Genomic DNA, 21,356 nt, shown 5'->3' with positions numbered 1-21,356 from the left:
AAAACAGATAAGCACCTGCTAGGCTGAAATAATAACGGGAAAGAAACAGAAACGGCGTCTATACGGCAGATGGACGAACGCAAAACTCCTTCGGCGTCCTCTACTCGCGCGAGAAGACATTTATTCGTGTTTGCATTTGCACTTACTTTCTCAAGTTCTCCCTCATGTCGCCTCTCTCAAGTATGATCCAAACTGTATTTTTTTATCACGACTGATCGATTCTGTTCGGGGCAAATCACCTCCGCGGTGCTCCCTCTTTACAGGGGAAAAAGCACCCGACTTCCCTGCGATCTCCCTGCCAGAGCGGCTCAGACGAGGCGGAGCTTTTCCGCCTGCTCCCTTCCCCCTTCTAGCCCCTCTCTCACTCACATAGACTGTGTCTCAAAACCTATTGAGCTCTCTCTCTAGACAGCATTTGATGGCATCAAAGATAACAAAAAGTTCGAATCGAACGCCTATGATTCCTTATAGTGCTCAAATCGAACTATCGTAAGGGCACAATGAGAACAAAAATAAGCAACTCGAACGTTCGTAAGCGTAAATGATGCCCAAATATATTCAAATCAAAAGTTCAAACGCCTGTGATGCCCGAAATGGCTTGAATCAAAAGTTCGAACATGCATCTGATTCCCTAAAGTGCTCGAATCGAATATTCATGACTATGCCCAAATTTACTCGACCTGAATGTTGGTAAGAGCAAATGACACCCAAAACATTTTGAATTTAACATTCGAACATGACTGGTGCCTAAAATATTCAAACTGAACTTTCTAACATGCCTGTGATTCCCAAAATTGCTTGAATCGAATGTTCAAACGTGCAAATGATTCCCAAAGTTGCTCAAATCGAACGATTGTATGCACATAAAATGATCAAAATAATGACTATGATGCCCAAAATTAATTGACCGAACTTTTGTAAGCGCAAATGGAGCACAAAAATATTCAAATTGAACATTAAAAGGCACCTGTGTTGCCCGAAATTGCTTGAATCGAAATTCGAACATGCATCTGATTCCCAAAAGTGCTCGAATCGAATATTCAAACATGACTATGCCCAAATGTAGGCCTACTTGACTTTAAGGTTCGTAAGAGCAAATGGCAGCCAAAAATATTTTATGAATGTTCAAACACCTCTGATACCCCAAAATACTCTAATTGAATGTTTGAACGCACATATGATTCCCAAAAGTGCTCAAATTGAATGATTGTAAGAACATAACATGAACAAAATACTCTAACATTTAAACACACCTATAATGCCCAAAAGTATGCAACTCGCACATTTATAAGAGCCAATTATGCAAAAAATATTCAAATTGAATGTTTGAACATGCATATGATGTCTAAAATTGCTAGAATAGAAATTTAGAATGTGTAAATGATTCCCAAATGTGCTTAAATAGAACGTTTGAACATGACTATGATGCCAAAAATTACTTGACTTGAATGTTTGAAAGCACAAATGATATTTAATAAATATCTGAATCTAACTTTCCAAAATGACTGATGCCCAGATATCCTCAAATCGATCATTCAACATTTGAACATGCCTGTCAAGGGCGTAGCAGCTGCAAAGCTGTGGGGGACACGTCCCCAGAATATTTTAAAAAGGTGTTTTTTGTCCCTGGCATTTTTCCATCTAAACCCATACTGGGTCCAAATGGTGGATTTGTATAGTTTTGTTACTTTGGGCTGATTGAGCGACCATCTAGCCAATCACAGATGAGTTTCATGAGCCGAAACAACCCTTACGTAATTGGCCGTTAGTAAGAGATTCTAATCAACGCAGCTCCGTTAATTTCTACAAAGTTGTTATCATCAATGCTCATTTATCCATGTTTTTTATCAGCATTGATGTTGATTCAAATTAATAATCTAGAGATGAGGAACACATAAATGAGAGTTATTTATCAGCATATCATTCTTGAATGCAGCATTATGTGAAAAGCACTGCAGAAAAAAAAACAGGACAATTCTTCTTTTAAGCACACATTGTAAGGGGAGTTTACAGCAACACACAAGTCTTCATCAAGTTATGCTTTTTAAATTATGTTTGTGAGGTAATAATTTGATCGGTTGTTTTTGCCAATTTAAACAGATTACTAGATCAGTGTTAAACATATAAAGCTATTTTTAATATCAGATCTTGTTTTTTTACCTCCATGTTGGTATGCAGTTGACCAACTGTAGGAAAATAAAAAATAGATCTGATGTGTTCTTAGAACACTTCACATTTTACTGAAATGAATGGATATGTATACACACTTTTTTAATGAAAACATATAGATGTTATTGAAACTCATCATATTTATTAAAAGACTACATTATTGTCGTCTTTTGATAAAAGTAATGCTCAGCAGTTCACAAACTGTAGGGAAATTATAGATTTGCTTTGTTCTTATGCTTAAAACCTCTACTAAAGTCTCTTGTAGGTCTGTAGACATACACATTTTAAAGGATTAAAATGTTCTTTTGATCGTTGATTCAATGACTAACTAATTTCACACAAGACACTCATTTGTCACCACCTTCTGGCATCACCAGAAATGGTTACTGAATCATTAAATGGATTTGAATGAATGTTGGTGAACATAGTCAAAACACTCGAGTCACATGGATATATTTAAATCTCACAATGCAGAAGCACAGAGTAAAAAATAAAATTGAGCACATGCACAAGTGTCATTATTGATTAAATAATTTATTCAGGACCAGCTTGTGTTCAGCCTTTTATTGTCATGTGTGAAACAGAAGCAAGTGCTCTGCCACACTGCACGACTGTCATTTGATTCAAATAAATTGTGGTCAACATAAAATGAAATAATGAATGTGTTGGGTGGGGTGGAGTTTACGGAGTATATGGGTAAAATCATATAAAGTTTATGGGTATAATCTTTATTGGGTAACACTTCATAAGATCTTTAATCACTGACATTAACACTCATTATTGCATAATATAATTGTCAACAGCTCATTAGTTAGTGTACAAATAGACATGTCATGAAAATTAGGAATTATATGTTTTATATCTGGTTGTAAATGGACTACTGATCTGTTACGCATTAAGGTTTGTTAATGACTTATTAATGAAAGTTATTATAAAGTGTTCCTACTTTATTGTCCTGTTACAGTGCACCATTCGCAAATGCTGCTGCCATCTTACTGTAAGTACTGTTCCGCTTGACCAGCAATAATGGCAACATTCATAATCTATGACAGCATCATTAAGCCAGTACTTTTCTACTTATTGAAGTAGACTCATTCATGCAAGACTGCACTGCCATCAACATACATCCCCTGACTATATGATGTGAAGGCATACATATTTCAAAGATTAAATGAATAATCCTATCCAAACTGAATTAGTAATAACATGCATTACAGGCTGTAGTGTTATAGTCTTTGTAAGCTATCAAAGGACAGCTCTCACACAAGGTTCAAATCATATTCAGTGTTAGAAGTATTACTGAGTGACCTACAAGAGAGGAAAGCTGGCATAACTTTTGACTCAATAAAGAATTGGACTGAAGACATCAGCGAAACACACAAATGACTACTTTTAACTACTGTATATCTGAGGAGGATATTGATTTTGATCCACATAGTTTGGTCAGCAAGAAATGCACAACTCACAGCATTTTATAGTTTTCAAAATGATGTCACTCTTTCTTATGAGATGAAAAGACCATGCTGAAATGGTATTGCATGTTATTGTAATAAGACCATGCTGAAATGGTATTGCATGTTATTGTAATAAGACCATGCTGAAATGGTATTGCATGTTATTGTAATGTCATTATTAGTCCATATATGCACATACAGAGAAATAAAACTGGTAAATTTGTAACTTGTACCATACCCTAACCCTAATATTAAGGAATGCATATAGTAATATACAGTGGCTGCGAAAAGTATTTGGACACTTAAGGCACTCTGAAAAAATTAATGAATGTCACTGTATTAGACTGTAAAATATTTGTTAAAATTCTTGCTGTCAATTTAACGTGTTTATTTTGTGTGATACACTCACAGCCACTTTATTAGGAACACCTGTGCACCTACTTATTCATGCGATTATCTTATCAGCTTATCATGTGGCAGCAGTGTAATGCATTACATCATGCAGATACGGGTCAGGAGCTTCAGTTAATGTTCACATCAACCATCAAAATTGGGAAAAAGTGATCTCAGTGATTTCAACCATGGCATGGTTTTTGGTGCCAGATGAGCTGGTTTGAGTATTTCTGTAATTGCTGATCTCCAGGGATTTTCACAAACAACAGTCTCTAGGGTTTACTCAGAATGGAGACAAAAACATGAAACATCCAGCGAGCGGCAGTTCTGCAGACGGAAACGTCTTGTTGATGAGAGTGTTCAACGGAGGAGAATGGCCAGACAGGTTGGAGCTGACAGAAAGTCTACGGTAACGCAAATAACCACTCTGTACAATTGTAGTGAGCAGAATAGCATCTCAGAATGAACATCATGTCAAACCTTGAGGCAGATGGGCTACAACTGCAGAAGACCACGTCGGTTTCCACTACTGTCAGCCAGAACTGATAGCTGAGGTTGCAGTGGGCCTACCATCTGTGCACCTCAGCAGAAATTCAAGCTATGCTTTCCAGTCTTTAACTGTCTAATTTTGGTTAGCCTGTGCCCACTGCTGCCTCAACCTTCAGTAGATTGCTGTAAACAAGGGATCGCTGTCGATTGTAGGCTTGTATAATGATGTAGGAATAAAACAAACAATATATAGACTTCTAAAGCCACTTTTTGTATTGTCTAATCAATACTTTACTCTTCTGCCATTTTACTGAATTGTCTTTCCCAGCAAATAATGATATGTGTGATTAATTGGATAAACTTATCAGCATGTCATGTATTTTATTTGATTTAAAAAAATTTACAGTCCTAGTTAAAGTTTTATATACTGTAAATACAATTGTTTTTGAAGAAAGGTAGCAAACACACACTTTGGGTAAAATATCTCTAAAAAATAACTATAAAAACATTTATACACCATTCAAAGTTAAGATACATTTATTTGGACACTTTCTGGTTGTCAAACTTTAGTGGAACATGTCCATAGTTATTTTGATGAACTACACCTCTGCTAGAACACCCGTGTAAATTTGAAGGGAACTGACCTCATACATCCACTGAAATTCCCAAGATGTTTAAATAATTGCAAAAAAGGCTAAGAAAAGAGAAGATTGAAAGCACTGACGTTCATACATTTTAAAGTGTGGCATAAATGTCCAAATACTTGGGGCCACTGTACTTCTTAAATTCAATCACTCCCTCTCTCACTAACTCATCTGCATGCAGGAGTTCACAGCTATGTCTGATGCATGCTGTTACATGTATTGGCTTCTCTTTTTGTTGGCAGCACCTTCCTTATCATTTCAGATTGTTCTCCACAATTGTTAGAGGGTTCAGAAAAAGGTCATGGAAAATATATTTGTTTGGGAGTCTGTAGCAAGCTGTGGCATTCGTCTTCCTCTGGGAGTTTTTATAGTGTTCAAATTCACTGTTTGTCTGACAGTAATATGTGGGCTGAGTTTGCGATGACTTACTTGATATAGTAGGGGACATTGTTGGGCGAAGTAGAGCGTTCAAGAGGACTTTCAACCGAAGCTGTGTACAGAACAGAAAACATATTCATGTTACCTTTTAATTCAGTTTTCAAAGCTTTTTTCTATTCAGATATTTCTTAATTCGGTATATGACACATTTTATGTAAATCACTAAACAATTTAATAAAGGTGCGCTCAGTAACTTTTGTCTTTGTGACATCTTGGACTTACAGTGACACCTAGTGGCTTGGATGCAGCATCATTTAAAATCAATAGTTTTCAGTTTCAGATGCCATTATAGAAATGTAGTATTCACAGTCAGCCATGCTTAATTTAATCAATGGGTGAATGTGTCAAATAACAGGACAGTTACTGAGATTAAGCGAGTAGTACTCGGCTGATCATGTGATTCTATCATGTCAGCTCCCATGTGCGGACCCTCTCCATTTAGAATAAAAAAGCTTTTATAAGAATACTAATATGACTAGATTCTTCATTTTAATGTGAGTGGTCAGGATTTCCTACATATACTGCAAAATTTCAATTCATGAGTTCAACTTTTATAATGAGGACAAATTTAACGAGTGTACCTTTAAGATATAAAACTATACATATTAAGCCAGAATAGTTAATATTTTATTGGTACACTGGTTTCCCAAACTTGAATTTACAATCTCTTAAGTCAAGACAGTATCAGGGGATAGTTTACAGTGAAAGTTTGCCAAAAAAAAAAAAAAAAAACACTCTCATCATTAACTCACCATTTACTCATGGAAGACAAAAGATGTTAGGCTGAATTTTCAGTCTGTCAGCCTTTCATTGTAAGGATGCTATCAGTCTCACAATCACAGTATATATACACAATCTCCTATTGTGTTCCATAGAATAAAGTAAGTCAGAAGAGCTTGGAACAATTTGAGGATGAGTAAATGGTGACAGTTTTCATTTTTTGGTGAACTAACCCCTTTAAAGTGGAAGTCATAATTTTAAATCACGGATAAAAGAACTGAAATATTCATGCTTTTGAGACTATTCTTGCACTCTTCCATGCGATTAACATGTTACAGTTGATGAAAATTGCATGAGTACAAGGCTTTGTCATTATAGTACTTGTAATATTGCAAAACATCTAAAAAGACACACTCACCATCTAGGAAATTCTGAGATTGTGGCCCTAAATCCCCATAGGCTGTGGTCAACTGGGTCAGATGTTCTTCAATGTAGATCTAAATCAAAAAACAAAACAAAACAAAAAACACAAGAAACTGAAGAGTTTGGCTACTGTATATTCAGATTAGTATATTACCAGACTCTTATTATTGCTGCAGTCTATACATTAGTATGTATGCTGATGACCTACTACATTTGCAGAAATGAGCAATTCTATCTTTACTCATATTTTGAGTCATTATGTGATCTGACCTTTCGAATGTTAAGACATTTTTACACAAATTTAGATTAAAATGCAAAATAACCGTTATTATTTCCAAGATGATACCTGGACACTATTCACAGAATTAAACATGCAAAGGGACAATGTGATGAGGCAAAAGTGGTGATGTCATGTAATTATAATGTACACTCTTTGCAAAGTTAATAGTGAAATAATAGATACTGTTTACCGTTATAAACTAAAAATAGTAAATACTGCACAGTAAGCAGTAAACTAGTATTCTATTCTGAACAAAGCCATGGACCTTGAAAGAGAATAAATGGTTGTAAAGAAGGAAACACAGGACAGACAGACAGACAGACAGACAGACAGACAGACAGACAGACAGACAGACACACACACACACACACACACACACACACACACACACACACACACACACACACACACACACACTCAAAGAAACCTATTCTAAAACAATGTTTTTCATGTTCTGAATATTTCATCAGCATTGTTTTTGTTTCTGTCCTTCTTTTTATTAAATGATGACTTTTTGTGTCAAATCTCTGAAGGCTTAAAGAAAAGATTGTTTTTGTGATCTGCTTGTTGAGTTAACTGCTGACATGTACATTTTTTTTCTACTGCTTTCAAAGAACTGAATTGTGTTCTTTTGTCTCTCTTTGTTTTAGAAAATAGATCATTGACCTGACTTGAATATTTGATCCATTGGGTTTATTTTTATTATTATTTTGTTTTAAATAGGGATGCACCGATACAAATAACTGATTATTCAAAACAAGATCTGTTGATACCGATAGTGTGGTGGTTCTGCTTTTTTAATGCTACCTTATTTCAAATCAATGATAATTAATTACACAAGTTAATGTAAATAATAAATGTATTCTCTAAGTCTCTACATGTCTAAATTTTGAACTCACATTAACTGAATTCTGAATAGCCTCTTGTTAGACCCACATTAAAAAGGTAAGATTTCGTAATTTTTTTTAATGTTCTTAACTCACATTTACTGATTCTAAAAGATGAAGCGTGTTCCTTAGCTTTTACAAACTTTAAGGGGAGTAGTCAAATGAGTTTTAACAGTAGTTCCATCTTTTAAAATTCTAGCTTACAAATTGCTGTCATAGTCACCCACTCCTTTTCTACCCCCTTTCGACAGGAAATAATCGACCCTGATCATCAGCTGTTTAAAAACAATTAACATTAATTTATTTTATCGACCAATATCAATGCTTGGTACATCTCTAGTTTTAAAGGAAAAGTTCACCCAAAAATTACAGTTCTGCCATCATTTTCTCATGTTCTCCCAATCCTGTATGACTTTCTTCCTTTTATTTCATGCATTACCAAAAAAAGAAAAATGGAGGCTGGAGCTTTCAAGCTTCAGCAGGATGCAAAAGCACCATAAAACTATCCAAAAATGAGTCCATATGACCTGTGTGTTATATATTTATAGGTCTTCTGAAGCCATCCGATGTATGGAACAGACTGAAATTTAAGTAATTATTCACTGAAAATCTTGACATCCGCCCTAGCTCAGATCAGTATATTATTAAAAATGTCTCCTTTTGTGTTAAGGAAGAAAGAAAATCATCTGAATTTGAAACAACATGGGATTGAGTAAATGATGACTAAATATATTTTTGGGGGGAACTATCTAACTTAATTGGAAAATTAGGGATGAATACCTGTAGAAGCCTCCATCTCATGTTGAGGTCATCAATTCTGCTGAGGTTGTCTGGAGAGAGCTGAATGTCGGGGGGTCTGAATGTGGAGGCCAGTTGGTTGACCTGATTAACATTATCCTGGATGGGAGCTATCTCCTCCCGAAATGCCTGGAAAAATAAACAAAAGTTTGTCTGTTATGTCCACAACATTTAAAATACCATGATATTCTTAAAAATATCTTGGAGTAACAAAACCATAGGAAATTATTATAGCAATCATTCAGTTCCATGGTATACACTACCATTGGTATGGACACACCAACTCAATCTTTGTTTACATTATGGGAAGTTGTAAAAAATGTTAAATCAATTTAAAATAAAAAAACGTTAAGCTTCTTCAAAGTAGCCAACCTTTGCCTAGATTTTCAGATCTGCACATTCTGAGCTCAGCCAACATCATGAGGTATCCACCTGAGACCTTTCTAAACATTATTGAAGCCGTTCCCATGTATGCCAAGCACTTGTTGACTTGTTAAAATAAGTTTATTTAATCATAAGCCTTTAGAACAATATTATTTTAAGATCACGAGAATCAAATTCAGAAAGATATCCAAACTTTTAACTGGTAGTGTATATCAAAGTACCAAGGTATCACCATCCGATACCATCACAATACCGCTGTACCACTACAGTACTTGAATGTAAGGAAAGGCCGGATTCAGACCTTAACTCTCTCTATGTGGTTTTGCAGATCGTCTACAACCAAATCCCCAACTGGCTTCCAAGAATTCTTCACAGTCTCTGCCTGCCGAAGCTTGAAGTCCAACTGATCCTGGGCATCCTGGAGCTCCATTAGCCTCTCCAAGGCCAGCTCCAGCTGTTGTTGCCAGTCAACGGCAGCTGCACCCAGATTCTTCCATCGCACCGTAACATCCTCCACTTCCTTACGCAATATGCGGCACACATTTTGAACCCTCTCTTCGGGACTCACATCTGGGGAGCACACAAAGTGTGAAAAACAGGTTAGAACATCTGCATCTATTGTAGTGTCCATATACATTATGTTTATAAATTAGGGTCCTGTAGCTCAGCTTGTAAAGCATGGTGCTAGCAACATTAAGGTCACAGATTTGATTCCCAGGTAACACTTACAGGTATACTGATCAAATAATGAAATAAGCCACAAAAGGCCATGTATCACATTGATTTTTACCATGGGTGTTCTTTTATAGGAGTCATGAAATGGAGAATCACATTTTCCTGGATATTTAGACATATAAGAGGTAACTGTACTATAAAAACTAACTGTAAATTTCAGAACTCAAAACTGCCTCCCCAGTTTAAAAAAAGCAATTATAGTTGCAACCCAGTTGAAACGGCTCATTTTGAAAGCTGTCTGTTCGTGACATCACAAAACATTGCTCATTTGTAATCCCACAACATGCGTCATCGCACCCTTGACCCTGCCCACTGGCACGCAGTTTGAGATAGTAGGCCTTATGTGGCTAACTATTCCTGAACACCAAAGGGGACTCATCTGGACTATTTTGAATTATTTTGTATATAAACATGAACTTCACAGACTCTTTGACCGCTGCCATGTATACCGCCAATTTTAAAAGATGCAGTGTCAGGTTACAACTCTGAAAGGGAGAAGCAATTATCTTTCATTCAGCTGCTACCTCTTGTTGTTCTTTCCCCCCATCTACGCTATTTTGTATTGCTGGTGTATGTAAACATAGGACGTCTTTGACAATGGACGTCTTTGACCGTTTCGGTATGTTTCTTGCGATGTGCACCTCAGTGCGCTAACAGTATGGTTTTTTTTTCGGCTCATGTCAGCATGGACTGCTTGTGAACAGTCATAATACGATTTAAGCTTTCCAAAGGAACTGTTATTGAAGGATGGGGCAGTCAAAAACACTTAAAAAAACATAAGTAAACGGTTTCATTCAAATATATTTTAAATGTCATGACTGTTTGATGGTGCCAAGTTTATGAGGCTAAGTGATAACTGTTGTGCTTGAGATGAACAGTTTAATATATTCAGATACAATGTGTTGGATGTGCGTTGTGTTAACCCTACAATGTTGTTTTATAATTGCGAGGGGCTTGTTCATACTATTCTGATTGAGTTTGCTGAAATTGAGGGGCTGCATGATGTTAGCCAATCAGAACAATGTGCATTTACAGTGAAGTTTTAAGGAGGAGTTTAGGCTAAAAACTGAGCGTTTCAGACAGAGGGCCAAAAACAGGGTGGAACATGATCATACATTACTAAATATAGGCTGTATTGGTGCAAGAAAATAAACTTTTATAACATTATCATTGGACCTTAGGGAAGATAATACAGTTATCTAATATAAAAAAGCACTTCATGACCCCTTTAAAACCCCCTTACCCATGGTAAAATCACTGTAACACAGGAGAGCCAAGTTGTTTTTAATGCCATGTCAAATTAACTTTTACTTGTGTTCTGAACAGCCCCTAAAATGAGTTTAGAGTCAGAACTGCCCATTCACTACTGTATCTTTAATGTGCCATAATTCACCTTGAATGAAAGTCTCTGCCAAATGCACACATGTAAATGTATAGAAAATTTCATAGTTTACCTTTTTGGCCAGGCCTCTGTTTAGAACCCTCACGAGGCATCTCAGATAAGAAGGTTTTAACATTGTTGAGCGTTCCATTGATCACAGGTTCTTTGGCACCCAACTCTCTTCTGAAACCCTGTGAGGGCACAAGTTGTTTAGTGCATATACTGTCACAATTGCTTAATGTGCAAAAGTCTGCCATCTAATAATAAGATTTTCTTCAACCACTAAACCACTAAAAAAAGTAATCACTCATAATGTTACTATTTCTTGAAATAAGCACAAATTTGCCATTTCAAAAAATGCAAATAATAAACCCTTTGTTTGGTATTAAAGCAGTCTTCAGCAGGGGGTCCATGGCCCCTAGGAGGTCTGCGGCAGTACTGCAGGGGGTCTACCAATTAATGTTTGATCTCAAACTCATTATTGTGAAAAATTAAACAAAAATACAAATATTAAGTTAACTTCAACCAAAGCTACCAAAGTTCAGCCGAGTGTTTCATTGTCTCTCCAACATTTAAATGTATTAAGTAAAAAACTAAAAGTAATGGTTTAAAAGTATATAACATAAATAATGATTATTTAAAAAATAATGATTATTTGCAATGTAACCATCATAAACCCACAAATGTTCAGGGTTCAATTTGAGTTAAGCTCAATCGACAGCATTTGACAGGATTTACTCTGTTACGGTAAGGCACTTACAACAGAAGTGAATGTGGCCAGTCCTTAAATTTTAAAGTGTTAAAATACACATTGTTGTAAAAGTATAGCCAGAATACATAAACATTATATGTGTTAACATCACTTACTAACATTATCGGGGTAAAGTTACGTCCAATAATACAACTTCATTGCCATGACGATGCAACGTCAGTAAACCCACCAAGCAATTTCAGCAGATTAAAATAATTTACAGTACATCATTGGCAGCCAGTTCAATGAAGAGAGGCGTGGCATGTGCTCTCTTGGGCTCGTTAAAGACCACACACACACTGCCACGTCCTGGATCAATTGCAGAGGTTTGACTGTACATGTAGTAAATTTAGCCAGAAGAGCATTGCAGTAGTCCAGTCTTAATATAACAAGAGTCTTGACAAGTTGTGTAGCTTGCTCGGATAGGAAAAGGTTTATCATGTAGAACAGAGATTTTATTACCCCAAAAATCAAGTTAACACACATAATGTTTACATATTGTGGTAATATACTTTTGAAACAATGTGTATTTTAATGTCATGGACTTGTCCCATCACTTTGATTGTAAGTGCCTTTCTGCAACTGCAATTTGTGCTTTTTCTTTTTTTTTTAATAAACAAGGGATGAGTCAAATATTTTTTTGTGGTAATCAACAATATGCTGTTGGTTGAGCTTAAGCTTGTTTTTTTTTATACATGGAACATAACTTTATTTTGGAATTTTACATACAGCATATGTTATACACTATTATTGACCAGACCTAAAATGCAACACCCAGGTTTATATAAAATGTAACAGGGCTCCATCTATCTCTATCCCCATGTGAAAAGGTTTAAGGTCCCCCTGTATTAAATGAACAGTTGCTATAACATGCTATTCTGCTCACTACAATTGTACAAAGTGGTTATCCAAGTTACTGTAGCATTTCTGTCTGGCCATTCTCCTCCATTGAACACTTTCATCAACAAGACATTTCCATATGCAGAACTGCTGCTCACTGGATGTTTTTTGTTTTTGGCACCATTCTGAGTAAACGCCCTAGAGACTGTTGTGTGTGAAAATCCCTGGAGATCAGCAGTTACAGAAATACTCAAACCAGCCCATCTGGCACCAACAATCATGCCACGGTCGAAATCACTGAGATCACATTTTTCCCCATTCTGATGGTTGATGTGAACATTAACTGAAGCTCCTGACCCGTATCTGCGTGATTTTATGCATTGCAAAATTAGCAAAAACGTTGTAAATTTTTGCTGCGCCATTCTTTCCTTACAAATATGACAGTTTACTTCACAGTTAACTGCACCTGTAGAGTCTGACAGAGTGTCTCAGCTGTCATTGCCAGCATGCTCACTGAGCTCTCCTAAACACACTGCTCTACGACTGCATCCTGTTTACAATGGCCCCCTGACAGCTGATGCCCATCAGCAGATGTTAATTGGTCCACACAAGCATGCTAAGAGACAAGGGACTTTGCACCTCTCCTACGCAAGATATCATCTCCATCTGTTTAAATATTTAACAAGAACAGACTCTGATAATGATCGCACTAGGGCACAACAAAAGATACAATGCATAAATCACATCTCAACCGTAATTTGTAATTCTTTCAGTGCAGAGCAAAAGAGCGGGACTTGTCCTAGGCTCACCTTGTGCGTGACGAGTTGTTGGCGCACTGTCGGCACATCGCCCCCTACTGGCTTCTGCTGCTCTAGCTCCTCCCTCTTTAGCTGAAGCCAGTTGAGCAGCTCTTGTAAGGACATATGCAAATGCTTCCACTGATCAACTCCTGCATCCAGGTAAGGCCTGAGGAGTCACATGGATGAACAATGGTAAGATTCCATAGTGTCTATGAGAAGTGCTATATGTGCAAGGAGCAGCAGAGGGCACTATATTGTCACATAGTATTTGAATTTGACAGCACAGACATCATTACATGGGCTAAAGGTGTCACAAACAAAGTATTACAGATTGTGTTAATGTCTTGTAAACATTGACAAAAATTGCTGACTTTATTGTTTTAATAATTTAATTAAGGAGCATGCTAGATTCTCAAACAGCTTTCCGTTTTCCTCCTTTCTCTTCAATTATGTATGATATCTGTTGTATTTAATGCGCTAGGAGGAGGTGGATTTCCTAGAATTTCACATTAGTTAAAATACGAATTAAAGTGATGGAAACGTGTCATGACCATTTGTATTGCATGATGGCAATGCACTTGTCTGGTGTGCAAGAGCTTGACATGACTGGCTCAACGAAAGGCCTGTTGGCAAATGGGAATAGCCATTTGAGGCCTCATTATGTGAGCTTTATTACAGCAAATACAACTCTCCCCGAAGCAAAGATGTAATTCAGCTGCTTCATGACAAAAAGGCGGGCTACCTCAAGATAATGTGCCTTTACAGTTCATGTAAACGCACGATGTTTCTCATTTTCTCTAGTCGAATTTTCAGAAATGCCCATTAAAAATGCTAAACATTTTGATGGAAACTCAGGTAATGTGCACACTATCCACCCTAAAAGGAATATGAGGTAACAATTAGTACGTCTCAAAGGGTAGTATGTTTAGAAAAAGGGGTTCAAAGTAGCCCGGATGGTGTACTACTTCCAGTAGATTTGCAAAGTTTGGACCAATTTTTTTGGCTAATATTGCCCACAATCCCTTGCTTGATGGAAGAGGAGTTCGATGGTTTGCTTCAGAACAACAACTGTGAAACTTGAAAGCTACAAACATGGTGGTGATGACGATGCTTCATCAGTTCTTAAATGTTTTCACATCTTAAGCGTCACATAAGTTTATTGGTTAAACGTTGTGAAAAGAAACTTCGTTCTCATTGTAGGACGAAGACGCTGCTCATTAATGGATCGGCTGCTCCATTTACACAATAAACAATAAAGGATTTGAGTGATTAATATACATTATAATCTTAGCTGCATGCTTTTGTTCATCTACTGTATTTGTATTGCTTATGGATGTTTTTGTGTTTTTAAGAGCTTTCTTTCTAGAAAATAATCGTTAGGAAAAAGTGTCAGAACTTAATAATAAAAAAAACCTTCAAAAGACAAAAACAATAAATAAAGTGATCCAGCAGTGTCATGCAGTGTTCTGTCTTATTTATTTATTTATTTATTATATAATTCAAGATATGATAGATAAAACCACATTTTTTTTATTTTAGTTGATTGTGAATCATAAGATCACATTGTTAACCCATTAAAAATATTAATTTCATGTTCTACGTATGGTTGCTAAGGTATTATGAAAGGTTTTTAGCATGTTTCTATGCAGTTGCTAAGGTGTTTTTGAAGTTTACTATGTGATTGCTAGGGTGTTCGGAGTTAGTTTTTAGCATGTTGCTATACAGTTGCTAAGGTGTTTATTATGTGGTTGCTAGGATAAGGATTTTAGCATGCTAAATACAATGAAATAATGAATGAATGATAGTAAAAATGCAACGAGGAGCGTGTATGTCATGACAACTGTAACAGGATGATTGACAGGTCGGTGTGGTCGCAGGATGCACGTGACTATGCGACCAAGGGGTCTATGGTTTCAAGACATCATTTTATAATGTGATAGTATGTCTCAATCCCTGCACACTACTGAGCTACACACTTAAAAGTGTGCACTTTTCCATAACAAAAAAGTAGTTACTCTAATGGCATATTACAAGAAGGCCCATCGAGATGCAGGGCAGGTCATTGCTATGCAGTTGCTAAGGTGTTTGGGTATTTATTATGTGGTTGCTAGGATAAGCTAGGTGGTTGCTGAGGTTTTTGGGTGTTTACTGTGTAGTTGCTAGCACGTTCAGTGTGGATTTTAGCATGCTTCTATGCAGTTGCATCGTGTTTGCTGTGTGTTTGTTAGGGTCTTCTGAGTGGTTGCTAGGAAAAGCTAGGTGGTTACAGAGGGTTTCTAAGGGTTTTTTAGTGTATTGCTATACAGTTGCTAAGGTTTCCGTTTTGTGTGTTTACTAAGTGGTTGCTAGGATAAGTGGTTGCTTGAGATGTTCTGGGTGTTTTTTAGTGTGTTGCTATGTAGTTGTTAAGGTTGTTTGCTGTGTTGTTGCTAGGGTGTTCTGGGTGGTTGCTAAACCATGCTTGGTGGTTGCTGAGATGTTCAGAGTGGTTATTAGCCTTTTACAATGCAGTTGCTAAGATGTTCTGGTGTCATTGGTGGTTGCTATGGCAAGCTAGGTGGTTGCTAGGGTGTTCTGGGTCGTTATTAGGGCATTTTTATGAGGCGGCTAAGGTGATCTGAGTGTTTCTATGCAGTTGCTAAGGTATTCTGGGTGTTTGCTATGTGATTGCTAGGGTGTTCTGGGTGGTTGCTAGGCATGCCAGGTGGTTCCTAGGGTTTTCTGAGTGTTATTTAGCATGTTGCTATGCAGTTTCTTGTGTGTTTACAAAGTGGTTGCTTGGATAAGTGGTTGCTTTAGATGATCTGGGTGTTTTTTAGTATGTTGCCATGTGGTTGTTAAGGTTGTTTGCTATGTAGTTGCAAAAGTATTTTGCATGTTTGCTATGTGGTTGCTATGGTGTTCTGTGTGTTTTTTATTGTGTTCTGGGTGGTTGGTAGGACAGGTTTGGTGGTTGCTGAGGTTTTCTGGGTGTTTTTTAGTGTGTTGCTATGCAGTTGATAAGGTTTTTTGGGGGTATTTGCTGTGGTTGCTTGGGTGTTTTGGGTAGTTACTAAAACATGCTTGGTGGTTGCTGAGGTGTTTTGAGTGGTTATTAGCCTGTTGCGATGCAGTTGCTAAGATGTTTTGGGTTTTTGCTATGTGATTGCTAGGGTGTCCTTGGTGGTTGCTATGGCACGCTAGGTCGTTGCTAGGGTGTTCTGGGTGGTTATCAGGGCATTTCTATGAGGTGGCTAAGGTGTTCTATGTTTTGCTACGCAGTTGCTAAGGTGTTCTGAGTATTGCTATGGTATTCTGGGTGGTTTCTATGGCATGCCAGGTGGTTCCTAGGGTGTTCTGAATGGCTTTTAGCATGTTGCTATGCAATTGATAAGGTGTTTGGGTGTTTATTATGTGGTTGCCAGGATAAGCTGGTGTGTCACTATGTGGGTAAGGTGTTTAGGGTGTTAGCTATGTGGTTCCTGAGGTGTTCTAAATGGTTTTTAGCATGTTGCTATGCAGTTTTTAAGGTGTTTGTGCTGTTTGCCATGTGGTTGTTAGGGTGATCTGTGTGGTTTTTAGCACGTTGCTATACAGTCACTAAGGTGCTTTGGGTGTTTGCTATGTAGTTGCTTGTGTGTTCTGATTGGTTTAAGCATTTTGCTATGCAGATGCAAAGGTATTTTCGGTGTTTGTTATGTGGTTGCTTAGGTGTTCTGTGTGGTTGCTACTGTGTTCTGGGTATCTACCAGGGCATTTATATGGGGTTGCTAAAGTTTTCTAAGTGGTTTTCAGCATGAAGCCATACAGTAGCTTAGGTGTTGTGGGAATTTGCTATGTCGTTGCTAGGGTCATCTGGGTGGTTACCAGGGCATTTCTATGAGGTTGCTAAGGTGTTCTGGGTGGTTTTTAGCATGTTATGTAGTTGTTAAAGTGTTTTGAGTGTTTGATATGTGGTCGCTAGGGCTTGCTAGATTTTTGCTGGGTAGTTCTAGTTAGTTTTAATCGTGTTGCTATGCAGTTGCTAAAGTGTTTTGGGTGTTTGCAATGTGGTTGCTTGTAAGGTTGCCACCTTTTCGCCACTCCACTCTATTCTTGTCCCTTCAGATTCAGGTCCATCCTATTGGATTTTATTTTCAGCACAATTTATCGTCCACCAGGTGAAAATTGCAAGTCAATCTCTGCTTTACGAATTACGCAATATTTCAGAAATAACCTAACCCCAAGTATGAGCAATAGTTATAGTGATGCTTAAGCAAGCACCACTAAAAATATACCTTCCTTAAAATATAAAGTAAAATAAATGCAATGGTTTTAAATACTATGACTTAGCCTTGGGGCATTTATATGATCACGTAATTTTAAAAAGCCAATTTCTGCTCAATGTAAACTTACCCCAGGTTATATTAAGATGATAATCAGTCTTACCTTATACTCATAACTTTATTACACAACTCATGCCACCGCTGTCCCATGTCGTCAAGCCGTTTTTGCAACACAGCAGCATTGTCTGTCCCCTCCAGAGATGACACAATACGCTGTCCGTTTTCATCTAATGAATGGTACATCTCCTGGTGAGCATCAATCTCCGTTTGGAGATCCTGCCAGGATTAAAAGAGACAGACGTTTAGACCTTCAGTTACAGTTCTCTGTGTGATTAGAGATAAAGCCCAATAACAAAACCAGTGTTGTATACTTCCATTTACTCTCGTTACATCTACTAGTTCAGATAAAATTCTGTCATACTCAATCTAAAACTACTTTAAACAGCATTTGCCATTTATTTAATACTCATTAAGAAGGGGGGGCTGGGTAGCTCAGCGAGTATTGACACCAACTACCACCCCTGTAGTCAACGAAACAATGAAATTCACAAGGTAAAACATAAAATAATGTTTCGTTGTAGTGCTTTGAGAATAGCAAATGGTGAATATAATTTACAGATCACTCCTTTTGTTTTTATTAGCATTTTTCATGTTGTCAACGTTTTGGGAATTGGGGTTGTAAAATGCTTTCAATTATTTTTCTTCTTCACATCAATGCCCCATAATGTCAAAGCATAAACCACATTTTTGATTGGGTATTTTTGTATTTGATTTGTATTTTAAAAAGTATTCAGACCCTTTGCTATGACATTTGAAATTTAGCTCAGGTGCATTGTATTTTTCTGGATCATAATTGAGATGTTTCTACATTTTGATTTGAGTCCACTAGTGGCAAATTCAATTGATTGGACATGATTTGGATTGTAAGGCATCACAGCTGAAAATGCATATCAGAGCAAAAACCAAGCATTGAGAGGAACTGCCTGCAGAGCTCAGAGACAGGATTGTTTCAAGGCACACATCTGGGGAAGGCTACAAATTGTTTTTAGCTGAACCGAAGGTTCCCAAGAGCACAGTGTCCTCCATAATCCTTAAATGGAAAAAGCTCTTCCTAGAGCTGGCCGCTCAGCCAAACTAAGCAATCACGGCAGAAGGGCCTTGGTAAGAGACGTGACCAAGAACCCGATGGTTACTCCACAGATCATGTGTGTAGATGGGAGAAACTTGCAGAAGGACAACCATCACTGCAACACTCCAGGGATCTGGGCTTTATACCAGAATTGCCAGATGGGAGCCTCTCAGTGCAAGACACATAAAAAAGCACCTAATGGACTCTCTGGTCTGATGAAATTAAGATTGATTTAAGAAATGTTTGGCCTCAATTCCAAGTATCATGTCTGGAGGAAACCAGGCACCACTCATCACCTGCACAATACCATCCCAACGGTGAAGCATGGTGGTGGTAACATCATGCTGCGGGGGTATTTTTCAGCAGAAGGGACTGGGGGACTGGTCAGGGTTGAAGGAATGCTGAACGCAGAAAAATACAGAGATATCCATAATGAAAACATGGTTCAGAGCACTCTGGACCTCAGACTGGACCAAAGGTTCACCTTCCACCAGGACAATGACCCCAAGCACACAGCCAAGACAACGCAAGAGAGGGTTAGGGACAACTTTGTGTATGTCCTTGAGTGGCTCAGCCAGAACCTGGACTTGACCCAATTTAACATCTCTGGAGAGACCCGAAAATGGCTGTCTACCGATGGTCCCCATTCAATCTGACAGTGCTTGAGATGATCTGAAGTGAAAAATGGTGTGCAAAGCTTGTCGCATCATACCCCAAAAGCTGTAATCACTGCAAAAGGTGCTTCAGCTAAGTACGTTAGTAACTTATTCAATGTGATATTTAAATTTTTAATACATTTGCAAAGTTATCAAAAATCAGTTTTTTGCTTTGTCACTATGGGGTATGTGTGTAGATTGATGTGATAATTATATTAATAATTTAAAACATTTTAGCATTAGGGCACAACATAACAAAATGTGAAAAAATTGAAGGGGTCTGAATACTTTATATATAAACCTAAAATACTGATGTTGATTTAAAAGCAAATTTTAAGCTCATTTTATTTGTCAACTATGCATCTGACTGTTTTGAGTTACTGAATAAAGCAATGTTCTTTTAATTGTAATGTTTAATAGTTTAAATAATGTATCAATAATAGTTTCAATAATAATAATACATTAAATATATTAATAATATATTATATATATACTGTATATACATAATATTATATTTTTCATAATAATAATGTTAGCATGAAAAGTTTGCATCATATAAAAATGTGAATAAATATAAATGCCTATTTTACCACTATATTTTATACAAAAAATAACCAAATAACCTTGCACACCTGAAAAATAGTTGGTACATAGGTGCGTAGGGCACATGCTATAGTAAAGACTATAGTATTGTAAAGTTTTGGTCACACAATCTTTGCCAGGCATTTACCACTATATTTTAGAAACCACTATGGATGTAATGAGCCATTTAAACACATTTTGGAATTACACAGACACATTTAATTCAAAGCCATGATGCATGCAGAACAAATCCATCCAAAGTCATAAAGCAACTGTTGAACAAGCAAAATAGCTGTGTAGTTGACAGTGAAGCTCAAACCTTAACATGATAAGTCTTCCTGTGCAACATAGCCAGTGAATGCGAGACATCAAACGAATCGAAACAGCCTGTCTGACTGTTGATAGCAAAGATCTTTTAATTCCCCACCATGTGGACGTGTATGACGCGAAGTGCAAACAAGGCAGAAAGGGACATCGAGAGGATTTGAGCGAGAACATGCATTCTGTGACCATGTGTGTACATGCAACATGAAATGAGCAGCAGAATGCCAGTCTCGCAGGCACACTGGCCCTGTTGTTCATGGTGAGAGTGGGCACAGCGAATGAGGACTGGGTCAGTGCTGGTTACTGGGAGAACAGAGTCTTCTCTTTATAGCCCACGTCTTTGTCTGCCTCTTCATATTTAACTGCGTCTCTGCACCATTGCCAAGTACACATATCTCCCATACCAGTGAGCAGCGGGCGACCCGGACAATGCACCCGTCAGTTTTCTCTGCCTTCCAAATAAATAGCACTTAAACTCTTGAAACTGATTCACTGTTTTCCAAGATCTGATAATTGAAATTAAGTTTAGATTTATTTCTAGTGCTCAACCAATATGGCTTTTGTAATGTCCGATGTAAATATCTAGAATGTGGGGTGCCTGATGACCAATATAATGTGTGGATATATACAGTGCCCCCACAAAGTATTTGGACACTTTTAGACACTTCAGTCACACCTAAAATGTAAGAATTTACTTTTAATCAGCTGTTCAATGGTAATTTTAGTGGATGTTTGAATATTAAGTCAGTTTGTCTCAAGTCACAGTCTATTGTGT

At 37.3% G+C, this 21,356-nt stretch overlaps 1 protein-coding gene across 7 annotated transcripts in view; it reads right to left on the bottom strand.

Annotated features, from left to right (window-relative positions):
• dmd (dystrophin) overlaps positions 1-21,356 on the bottom strand; it is a 148,658-nt gene that overhangs the window by 41,251 nt on the left and 86,051 nt on the right. For 5 of the 7 annotated variants that reach the window (XM_052126402.1, XM_052126398.1, XM_052126400.1 and 2 more), the window contains exons 56-62: positions 17,994-18,166; positions 13,596-13,752; positions 11,269-11,386; positions 9,381-9,649; positions 8,678-8,824; positions 6,726-6,804; positions 5,579-5,639 (exon numbers count right to left, since the gene is read on the bottom strand). In XM_052126402.1, coding sequence (XP_051982362.1) covers positions 5,579-5,639; positions 6,726-6,804; positions 8,678-8,824; positions 9,381-9,649; positions 11,269-11,386; positions 13,596-13,752; positions 17,994-18,166 — 1,004 coding nt within the window. Of the gene's footprint in view, positions 1-146; positions 337-5,578; positions 5,640-6,725; positions 6,805-8,677; positions 8,825-9,380; positions 9,650-11,268; positions 11,387-13,595; positions 13,753-17,993; positions 18,167-20,576; positions 20,705-21,356 lie in introns of those variants that run through there. The other 2 variants (XM_052126403.1, XM_052126404.1) reach the window with 2 other exon arrangements.

This window comes from Xyrauchen texanus, chromosome 5, assembly GCF_025860055.1.
Source record: "Xyrauchen texanus isolate HMW12.3.18 chromosome 5, RBS_HiC_50CHRs, whole genome shotgun sequence".
NCBI lineage: Eukaryota > Metazoa > Chordata > Actinopteri > Cypriniformes > Catostomidae > Xyrauchen > Xyrauchen texanus.
The sequence above is the reverse complement of the archived record's forward strand: the minus strand, read 5'-3'. Positions and strand labels throughout refer to the sequence as shown.